General features: G+C 44.5%; 1 protein-coding gene across 7 annotated transcripts in view; it reads left to right on the forward strand.

Annotated features, from left to right (window-relative positions):
• The window catches only part of STARD13 (StAR related lipid transfer domain containing 13), a 551580-nt gene extending 544827 nt beyond the window's left edge, over positions 1-6753 (forward strand). For all 7 annotated transcript variants that reach the window (XM_032791937.2, XM_032791938.2, XM_032791941.2 and 4 more), the window contains 2 exons: positions 1968-2144; positions 3755-6753. In XM_032791937.2, coding sequence (XP_032647828.1) covers positions 1968-2144; positions 3755-3872 — 295 coding nt within the window. In that variant the 3' untranslated portion in view covers positions 3873-6753. The remainder of the gene's footprint in view (positions 1-1967; positions 2145-3754) is intronic.
• Positions 6754-11857: the final 5104 nt, after the last annotated feature.

The following is an 11857-nucleotide window of genomic DNA, read 5'->3' on the forward strand; positions in this document are numbered from 1 at the left end:
TGAAATATAATTATATCAATATATCCCTTTTATTGTTAACTTTTGTATTCTGTCAGAGAATAACAACTTGCAGACATTATTAGTATAAAGGAAAGAACTGCTGGAATTCCTAAGAGAAGTTTAAAAATACTTTCTGTAATTTTTCTGATCAGAAAATATTACTGTACATTACACATTTTCCTTTGCCTGCTCAAGATTTACTGACTAGGCTAAATTCCTCCCTGGTATAAGTCTATGAACTTCATTTCATTTACAGCAGAGATTAATTTGGTCCACTGTGGCATCCCCTCCTTGCCCCAAGAAGATTGCGTAGCAGCAGTCAGGGAGGTTTTTAACCACCTTTATTCTGGGTCATATTATTTTCCTTTCAGTTCACCATACATCACAGTGTTTTATGTTCCTGAAAAACCCACAGTGCAGTCACATTCATCACACAAAATCTTGAGAACAAGTTTTCATTCTCGTCAATAATCTAGCCAGGATGGCTCAGCAACACTATTGTATATCACTGACTGAAATATATATATCATAAAAGAGAATCCTGGCTGGTTTATGATGCGCTGAAAACAGGTAGGAGAGACCACGCAGTAGGCTTGTTGTTCACATCCTTTGATTTGTGTTGAGGCTGGAGCTATGTTAACCAATCAGATTGCCTGACCTAATTAAAGTACCTTGATTGGCAGTAACTGAGTTCAGTGAAATTATTAACCTCTAGAGAAGTGAGTTATTCACTTTACAGAACTGCTAACTTCAGTCTCGCCTTCAAAATTTTCGTTTTATGCTTTTTAAATTCAGAGCTATCATTGAAAGGTATCAAAATGTTTCTAAAAATAACTGGGATATGTGGAAGAATGCATATGTCTGACTTTACATTTTGGAATGAATGTCAGCGATAGAGGGGGGGAAATGTTGATATACAGCAAGGTCACCCAGAGTGGGGTGCAAGTGGGGCAATTTGCCCCAGGCCCTGGGACCCACAGGGGCCCCCATGGAGCGGGGTCCTTCACTCACTCTGGGGACCCCAGAAAACTCTCGCGGGACCTGGGCCCCCGGAGCTTCTTCCGTCAAAGACCCCAGGCCCCCTGAATCCTCTGGGTGGTACTGATATACAGTAGTTTGCACTTATATAATATCTTTCATCAGAGGATCTCAAGAGGCTCAACATTAATTGATCCTCACAAGTATTCTACTGCAGTCTCTTTATTTGGAAGTTCAGGATTTTTTTCACATAACTGCACTCGAAACCAGAACAATGTAAAACTTTACAGCCTACAAGTCCGCTCAGTCCTATTCCATGTTCAGCCAATCACTAAGACAAACAGGTTTGTTTGCATTTAGGGGAAATCATGCTGCCTGCGTCTTATTTACAATGTCACCTGAAAGTGAGAACAGACATTTGCATGGCACTGTTGTAACCGGCATTGCAAGGTATTTACATGCCAGATACGCTAAACATTCATATGTCCCTTCGTTCTTCAATTTGTAGCTGTTAAAGTTTTACATTGTTTTGGTTCAGAGTGCAGTTATGTAACATAAACAAAATTCTAGATTTGTATGGTGCACTTTCACAATGAAGAGATAGCACTACAGTACTTGTATGAGGTGAATTTAAAATAATATTTATTTTGTTTCTTTTATTTACAGTGCAGATATTTGTAATAAAATAACTGAGCAGTGCACACTTTGTATTCTGTGTTGTAATTGAAATCTATATATTTGAATGTTTAAAAAAAATCCAAAAATATTTATAATAAATGTAAATGGGTATTTTATTATTGATTAATTGTGACTATTTTTAATCCTGTGATAAATTGTGATTATTTTTTAATTGTTTGACAGCCCTACTTAAAACCATGAATCTGTGACTCAACCAAACTTTTGGAGTCTAGCTCTTGCTTTCTGCACTGCTCAGAGCTTTCTTTCTTTCTCTAAATGTGATACTTTCTTTCTTAAATGTCTCGTGACAGGACATGGAGGACAGATTTGCCAAAGGGAATGTGCACACTAGTGGCTGTCTCTGTGGAACATGAAGAAGCTCCTCTGATAGGAGGTGTACGAGCAATTGTGATGGATTCTCAGTATTTAATAGAGCCTTGTGGCTCTGGAAAATCCAGGCTGACGCATGTCTGTAGAATTGATCTGAAGTAAGTACTATACCTGCAGAGAGCAGATCAGTGACATCCCCTCAATAAATCAAAAATCTCTAAGCTTAGTTTAGCAGGGTTAGCCGAGAAAGGGCAGTTGTGCGTTCCTAGTAGTAATACAATAGCTGCAGTATTTCCTGTATGCAGTTAGTGTCAGTAGTTTGTAGGGATTTAATGCATTTTCTGAAATAGTGTTACTTTTAAAGCTGAATGAAGCAAGATAAGAACTAAACTGCTGTTCTTGTCCAAAAAATGACTGAAAATGGCACCTTCTTCCTGAACTGGTCTGCTCTCGGTGTGTATCCAGGGTCATAGCTGCTCACATTAGTAACAAAAATATGGCTTTACTTCTGTTTCCTCCTGTTAGACCTGCAGCACCAACACAGCTAAGACAGTGAGAGACAGATTTTGTTTCTTAGTATGGTTTATTAGCAGCATTGTTTACTAAGTTCTGCTCAGTTATGTTTATGCAAAACTACTGAAGGCCACGTGGGTTTGCTAGTTTGAAGATCATGAGGCTGCCCGTGAGCAGGTGGGGGCCTCACTTGGCCTGGAGAACTGTTACTGGTTCTGATGTACAAAAATGAAAGAACCAGGTTGAATTTGTAGAGATGGCAGTTACAAGAAAAAAAAATTCTAAGTCTAACACAATAGAAATAATTGAGAGGCAAACAGAGAATCCCAGTATGCAGCAGAATCACGCTTTATGCAGAATTGCTCTTTTAACATACCAGAAAAGTCTATGGTAGCTCCATCATAGTTCATTGTTCAATGTAGGGTTTATTTCCTGCAGGTATGGTAATAATGAAGCACAAATTCTATTCTGTATAGGTTCTTATACTGGGCTAATCAGCATAGTATCTGAGCACCTTCCAATAGTGCATTAAGCAGCGTGACTAACATTGGTCATGTATTTGTTCCCTCACGAATTGTGTGCAGTGGCGTGTTATGGTTTTGGATTATTTTTAATATATTGCGAAATATTTTTAGATAAGGCAAAGGCAAAGAAATGTTGCATTTGGAGTGTAAGGTGGTGCGGTTTGTGATGGTCCTTAACTCCTGGAGGAGTTCATTCCATTTCTTGGACCAGTCCCTAAGAAAGTTCTGTCTACCATACAGTCAAACTTTACTCTTATTGTGGAGAGTTCCGTAGTCCCAGAGGAGCAAAGCAGTCAATGATACTCTCCATTATGGAGCTTTAGCTGATCTCTTAAATACCCTGGGCCATTGTGCATCTTGAAGATAAGGCCTGAGACCTTGATTCGATAGTCCATGGGAAGCCAGTGTAAAGAGCAGAGGACAGGTTTGATGTGTTCACAGCAGCCAGCACTGCTGAGGGGGAGAAATGGTACCTGTCAAGCTCATCTCTCCACCCTACAGACACCACTGTACAACTGACATTACTGTAAGAGTGAAATGTAAATTTGAATATAGCACAGGAGAGTGTTCAAAGTACACTGGTGGTGGTGGAGGTGATGGTGGTGATGATGATAAAGCATATCAGGTTCTTCAGCAGCACTGTGGGATTTCATTATGGCTGGGGTATTGCATGGCAATCCCACTCCTGTGAAGCAGTTTTTCAGTAATTTTATTCTCTTTCATTTCCTCAGAGGCCATTCCCCAGAGTGGTACAACAAAGTCTTTGGACATCTGTGTGCAGCAGAAGTTGCCAGGATCAGAAACTCATTTCAACCTCTCATCGCTGAGGGACCAGAAACCAAAATCTGAGGAAATAGTCCAGGAACGTGTGAGCCTAAAGCAGAGTATGGTAGACAGCAGAAAGACCCAGAGCAAAGGTTTGAGTAAGGTTTTAGCATTAGCTGCAACAGAAGTATAACCTGATGTTTGTACAGTGGCGAAACAGGGATTTCACAGGAAGGCCTGCTCATTCCAGAGACTTCACTTACTTACTTGCCCCATCCCATGTATGTTACTTTCAATTACTGAAGTAAACCTTTTTTTAAAAGCTTTTCTCATTGTTACTTTAAAATGAGACTATTACCATTATTTGTGTGTTGCATAATTCTGATATTTAAAAGCTTCTAAGAAGCATATTTTAATTGTAAATAAACCATGTACAATATGTATATACTTATCTATGTATATTATATATAAATATCTATATGTATATGTAAAGTAATTATTTTGTATATAATTTAGTGCTTTCTAGGAGAAATCATCTGCATCAATTTTGACCTTGTAAGGATCTATTCTTGTTGCTTGTTTCTCAGTGTTTCACAGCTACATAAGCTGTGTTTGTTATTATCGCAAGGCTACGTGACATAATCTGTGTGATATCTAACAGAAAAATGGATGACTGGCTGTTTTCATTATTGTTATGTGGGGGGGCGTGTAAACTACAGGAAGGTACATAGAAATAGATGTAGGGAGTTTAGAGGGGATAATGGTATGTTTAAAAATAATGAACAGCAATTCGCTATCACCAAAAAACGCTAACATGGACATTGTAACTGGTATGCACATTTTGAAGACCATTTACAATAAGCTGTAGGAAGTTTATGACTATTCCATGATAGCTCTTGAAAACTTACCTGTTGCCTTAAACAACTAAGTAAGTAGTTGCAGTTAGAGGACCTCACCATTTGCAGTAGTAAAGCTACTTCCTATATTAAGGGTATGTCTACACTACCCGCCGGATCAGCAGGTAGTGATCGATCTATCAGGGATCAATGTATTGCATCTCATCTAGACTCGATACATCGATCCCCGAACATGCTTCCCATTGACTCTGGAACTCCACCAGGGCGAGAGGTGGAAGCGGAGATGACGGGGGAGCGGTGGCCGTCGATCCCGCATCGTGAGGACGCAAAGTAAGTCAATCTAAGTCGATCTAAGATACATTGACTTCAGCTACGCTATTCTTGTAGCTGAAGTTGCGTATCTTAGATCGATCCTCCCCCTCCAGTGTAGACCAGGCCTCAATCTAGAGCAGTCCAAAGGAATGTAGCAGATACTGAGGTAACCTTAACTGTTTATCTGGAGTCAAATTGGCAAGTTATTAAGGGCCACCACTCTGAAGCCTTTCTTTTAGATTTCTAGCTAAGTATGTACTTAGGGAGCTGTTCTTTCCTCCTTCTGTCAAGATATTTAATGGTTAACCAAAGTCCAGAGCAGTGTTTCCACCCTAGATGGACCCAGATGTGCAGCTTAAATATACCTTTTTATATATTTTCACTATAAAAAGTAGCTAATTCTTGGGAAAATAGCTTTTTTGGTAAGAGTGAACATTTTCATTTTATGCACTGCACTGATCTTAGCTCTGGCACCTATTCTGCTTCTGTTAACAACAATGGGAGTAGGATCAAATCTACTGGACCATTTCATTTTCAGGGACTTAACATTTTGCTAAGTGGAAGAATGCTTTAGAAATGTTTGTTAGCTATGGGACAGGGGGTTTGTTTGCTGTTGTTTTTTTAAACCAACATAAGATCAAAAATGTAATTATATACATGAATCAGTTTAAAAAAACACAGGTATATTAATACAACACTCCTTCATTACTCGGATATTTGTTCACCTTGACTTTATTTATTGCTGCATTAGCCAGTTTGGTCATTCATAACCAGTGTTTTAGTTCACGTCTTTACATGAATTATACCTACATTTATTGTGAGTTTTAATCTGAGATTTATCATCCCACTAGTAGCTACTGAGATTTATATCATGATTCAGTGGTGCTGGAGTAATGGCTTCACAGAGTGACTCTGCCTCTGTACTTTGAATGTACTTAGATTACATCTGTTGTGTTGTGTTTGTCAGCAATGTGCAGTTATATTATTAAGAAATATTAGAGAGATATGAATACTGAGATACCATCATATGCCTCTAAATATCATAAGACAGCTATATGCCACAGTAACCAATCCTGCTGTTCTGGCATATCATTTTCCAGTGATGGTGGTTCAAGAACATATAATTTTCCATCCTGGAGTAGATCACTGGTGAATGAAGATCAGTTTCCTACTGTCAGCAGTTATCACTACTGTAAGATTCAAGAAGGCATGCCCTCTCATATGGCACATAGCCACCTGAGCAGTATTTTACAGGGAAAAGGACATTTTTGCTGCCCCCCAACCCCTGGCACAGCCTGTTCATGAGAGTTCAATGCCCTTATCGTACATGAGCTTACATAAGTGAATACAACACTGCCTGTGGATTAATCAACACAGAATTATCCAGGCACTGCAAACAAATAATTTCTGGAAAAAAAATGTAGCAAACCAAGATGGGTTGTCTTATCCTAAGATAATCAGTTGGAGGAGTTGCCAAAAACCCCCTATTATAATTACAGAAACGGCAGAGGGCCCCTCCTGGTTAGGAGGGGAGCAGAAGCTTTGTCGCTGTACTTGCAGCATCTCTAAGCCATGTATCGATTAAATACGTTTTCTTTTAAGATGTGTATTAAGGCACATACCTACCAGCCAGACACTACAGTATTTTGTATTAAGTGTTATGCTGCCATTTGGAATACAACCACGTTTTGAAATGTTATACTCATATTAATACCTCATATTTTTACCTCATTTTTTAGTATCAGTCATCAATTGTAGATAAGTAATTGCAGAGGTGAATAAATGTGCATACATTAAAGCTTTGGAGTTCCTTTACCTCTGTGTGTTCATTTCTTCTATGCTGGAACTGGAAACAAACCTGGAGTGTGGAGAGGCTCCCTCCCCATCAGTGCTCCCACACCATGAGGGCTACAGTGATGTGCGTTTTGCTAGTGGAATGCCCAGAGGATGTCAGTACCAGTGAGTCTAACTTCCTAGGTTTCCAGGTTTCTCAGCTCTTACACAAAATTATAGTGGTTGTCCCACCCCCTCCTCTCCTCTCCATAACTATTAACCCAGTGGTTAGAGCACAGTGTTGAAGTCCCAACCCTCCCTGATGTGGAGCAGGGACATGGGTCTCCCTCCTCTCAGATGAGTGCCTCAAGCCACTGGGCTACAGTGTCATTCTTACTCTCACTGTGGGACCATGAATATGTAATTACTTGTACAAAGTTGCACAGCTTCAACAAGTGAGATTCGCCCAGGATGTGGGAGCCCTGGCTGTCAAAGCGCTAACTGCTGGGCTAACAGTTATAAGGGGGAACGCAACCACCACCACCTCCTTCTTATTGTGAGAAAGCACACAGGCCTGTGATTCCAGCAGAAGGCTGACAGGTATGAATCCCAACCAGAGAGAAGCGCTTCCCTCCTGCCTACCGCAGGGCTCTAGATTTCAATACTAAGTGGCAAGGTACACAGCGCTGGTGGAGCATAAATCCCTTGCCTCATCCCCTCACCTCCACATTTCCTATTGGCCAGTTTAGGCAGCTTTCTGCGCAGCATACTGGCTTTTTTGGATCCCATTCTTAGGCATGTAACTGTCCCCTGCAATGTAGCAGCAGCCTGGGTGCTTACACTTGGGGCTTCATATTCCACTATGTGGCAGGGCACCTACATGTTAAGTGTTGCAACAATGAGGCTAAATCCCCCTTATGGATCCAGTCCTAGGAACCTTAGGGTGCGTCTGTTCTTTAAAATACAATACACCAACCTTGCAAGTAACCAAAGAGCTCCTCTTGTTAAGATGTGTTCCCTCCACCCAGCAGGGCTGTCAAAGACCTAGGGCAGGCAGGAGTGGAGCCAGAGAGAGCACTGGAAAGACAGGGCTTCATAGAAACAAAGTTCCAAGCCCCACAAAGATTGGTCTGACACAGACATCTCACCTTTCTTGCTTAAGATGCTGGATTAGGGCCCCACTCTGGCTTCCCTTTTTTTCACCACCCCATGTATGAGGGCAGCACAGCCCCTGCTTGCCTGGGCTGCAGGTTGTTGACTGCACTCTGACTTCACCAAGAAACATGTGGGATTAGCTAATGTTGCTACTAATTGTTGTGCTCACACCTGCACCTCTCTCACTGGTTCCCTCATAAATGCCCTTGTTTTCACAAGATACTGATATAGCAAAGGTGCTAATGAGGTGACTGATATAGAAACATCCAGGATTAAACACTCCATGGGAACAGTTTAAAATGCCATGCAGGGAGTCATTAAGGATTTGTGGGAATTAAAACTGTCCTGTATGAGCCTTTAGACATTTCTCATGGCAAGGCTACACTACCGCTGAAGTTGATCTAACTTACATTGCTCAGGGATATGAAAAGGCCGCGCACCCCCCCCCCGAGCGACGCGACCTAAGCACTGTCCACACCAATGCTACGTCAGCAAGAAACACTCTCCCACCAACATAGCTTCCACCTTTCACAGAGGTGGAATAATTATGCTGATGGGAGAGCGCTCTCCCATCGGCCTAGAGCGTCTTCACCAGAGCTGCTACAGCAGTGCAGCTGCACTGGTGCAGGCAGCAGCACCAATGTAGCATTTCTAGTGTAAACCTGCCCTCAGCCTCCTTTTTATTTTAGAGCCGCTCCACACAAGGCAGGTTGATAGCTAGAACACATTCCCAGACGATGTAGTCTAGAGGTTTCGCAGGTATAAAGGTCGGGGCTGAGAGGAAAAGAGGCTTAGGATGTGCTTAAGCACTTTGCCCCAGCTTCTCAAAGTTACTTAGCCACTTAAATTTGTGGAGCTGGTCTTTGAGCTTCCTGAGTTTTGGGTGAGTCCTGGCAGGGTCAGAGACAGCTGCAGCTTCGAACACAGGAGCAGTGACATACCTGAGGTCTTTGCTAACGGAAATTGCCTGTGTGGTTTGTTGCCACCTCTATTTAAGAAAACAGGCCTTGTGTACAATTTGTAAATAACAAGTGTTATTAAGAAAATACCTGATTCTGCATTACCAATTTCTGCTCCAAGCAGGGAACCAATCTAACAAGCCCTGAAAAATCTCCTTCCTTGGCGCCACAATAGGGAAAGCCTCATCTTCACAGCAGCAGACACCAGCCAGTGTTTAAACAAAACATGAGGTTCTGCAGAAGCACAAGAAAGACAATCAATCAGAAAACGCTGCAATTGCAGACACTGCGGTGCCTTTTGCACCTGTTCACAGCCTCTCAAAGACAAACGCTGAAATACAGCTCACACAATAGTCACACGTGATGATTTGCTATCACTTGCCTAACTGTTTGCAAGTTATGGGAGTAAAGTGACTGAATGGTCATCTAGCCCTCCTCAAGCAATTCCTACTCTTTCCTTGAGCATGGTAAGAATGACTCCCTTTCCTTGAGCGGCTGCATGCCAAATTAGTGTTATCAATTTTAAAGGGGAGAACCATAGACCAGTCATCCTATCGGCAGCATCTGCCCATCCCACGGGGGCGTGCAGAACAAGTGCTTGCTAGGTGCTTGCTTACAGCTTTACACTGAACAAACCTAAACAATCATACTGACGCAAAATTGGGCCTTTTCCCTATATTGCTTGTGTAGTTTAGGTGAAGTATGTGGATTGGACTGTCGCAGGCAATGAACCTAATGTTATACCCACTTTGCCATTCCGAAAGAAAGTTCCCAGTGAGCTGATGGGAGTTTGACCAGTTACTGCAGTGGGGTTAGAATTAGGCCACAGCTGAGCACTTTTGAAAACCCCACCACAACCTCTGACTTGGCAAATAAAGTGACACCAGACAGTCAAGAGTGTTTTTTAAACACATTTGCACTGCTTCTTGGACTGATCTGAACTGTTGGGGGAAGGAGGGGAGCGGGAGAGGAGAAGAGCTGGGAAGAGGAGGGGGAGGTAAAGTTGGGGGTGCTGGAGTGGGTACCTGTGGTCGGGGTACTCACTCGAGAGGCGGGGGCATTGTCATTCCCTGTAACAGTGGCAGGGCAGGTGGCACAAGCTCAGGACATGGCACTAGCTGCTGTTCAGTGCTTTCCTATGGAACCCCTCACCACAGGGCTGAGAGCCTGGGCCTGAGTGGGCAGGATCCCACAGTCCTGGCTTGCAGGGGAATGGATCAATCAGTTGTGGATGCAGGATTGTGACCAATCAGAAAGCAGACCAATCAGGGATCTTTCTGAGCTGCAGCTTGCCTGGTCTACAAAAACCCTGGATATTGCCTGTTTGAAAAATCCACCTGGATGGAGACAGGCAGCTCAGAAAAAGAGGCTATGTCTGGGCAAGCCCGGACATATGGTAATGCTTCTCATTCAGTGCCAGAGTAAGGCAAAACAGGGCCACAGACCCACCATGACATGGGTCTCCATGTGGTCCCTCTCAACCCACTGCCCCAACCCTGCCTGACGTTACGGTTGCCAGGCATTCGGGTTTCAACCGGAACCCCCAGTTGAAAAGAGACCCTGGTGGCTCCAGTGAGCCCCGCCTACTGGGGCCGTTAAAAGCCCAGTCGGTGGTTCTGCGGGGCTAAGGCAGGCTACTCCCTGCCTGTCCTGACACCGCGCTGCACCCAGACGCAACCAGCAGGTCTGGCTCCTAGGCTGGGGGGCCACGGGGCTCCATGTGCTGCCCCCCCTTCCCCTAGCGCCAGTGCTGCACTCCTATTGGGCAGAAACCATGGGAACCGGGGGATGCCTGTGGGGAAGAGCACAGTGCAAAGCCTCCTAGTTCTCCCCTCCTGTCCCCCCATCCCCAACCTAGGACTTCCAGGGCACAGCGCGGAGCCAGGACAGGCAGGAAACCTGCCTTAGACCCACTGTGCCACTAACTGGGAGCCGCCTGAGGTAACGCCATGCCCCCAAAGACAAGCCTGACCTGGGGCACCCCACCCCCCAACCTCTCATCCCTGGCCTCACCTCAGAGCCTGTCCCCCGCTTCCCAATCCTCAACATGCAGCCCCCTCCCACACTCCGAATCCCTCGGCTCCACCCTGCCAGCCTGGAGCCCCCTCCTGCACCCCAAACGCCTCAGCCCCACTCCCACCCCCCAGAGATTGTAGCCCCCTCATGAACCTCACCTCCCTTCCTCAGCCTGGAGTACTGCTCCTGCACCCTGAAGCCCTCATTTCTGGCCCCACCCCCAGAGCCTGTACACACAGTTACAGCGCTCACCCCCTCCCACATCCCAATCCTCTGCCCCAGCCCAGTGAAAGTGAATGAGGGTGGGGGGGAGGCAATGTACTGAGTGGGGGCAAGGAAGGGGACTGGGTCTTGGGGAAGGGGGTGGGGCTAGGGTGGTCAGGTTTTGGGTGATTAGAAAGTTGGCAACCCTACCTGATGTGCCAATGGCAGATGGCTTGCCTCCCTTCCAGCTGCATGGCTCCCCTTAGAAATCCTAAGCACTAACAGAGGCCTTCCTCCCCTTCTCGATGCGGAGCCAGATCAGGCACCAGGAGAGGCCACTGCCACTTACCCCACAGCTGGAGTGTCGCTGTTTGGGTAGTTGGGCTGAGTACATTGCACTCCCTCCTACCACCCACGCAGCTCTCTGTTTGGGTGGAGTTTCCCTACCCTGCGCGATGCGGCAGTGTTAACACACCATTGAGATACATGGGGCAGCTCACACCTGCCCACATTAGTGTTTCAGGCTTTCTACAGACTCAGGTAGACAGCAAAGCCTTGCTTTACATTGTTTTCCATTCCCAGGCTTCTCACTGCAACCCTCAGGGCTAGAAACTTAACTTTTTAAAAATGAAACCTGAGCTACTGTGCTTATCACGTTACTGCAGGGGCTGGAATGCAAGGCACAAGCCTGTAGAATCTGCATATTAATCTTCTGCCTTCCTCTCCTGCCCCCTCCGACTTCATCAGTTCTTGCCCCCTCACCCCAGTCCAGCTCATTTTAGTTTTCAGCTCA

Source organism: Chelonoidis abingdonii, chromosome 1, assembly GCF_003597395.2.
Source record: "Chelonoidis abingdonii isolate Lonesome George chromosome 1, CheloAbing_2.0, whole genome shotgun sequence".
In the NCBI taxonomy this organism is placed as follows: domain Eukaryota; kingdom Metazoa; phylum Chordata; order Testudines; family Testudinidae; genus Chelonoidis; species Chelonoidis abingdonii.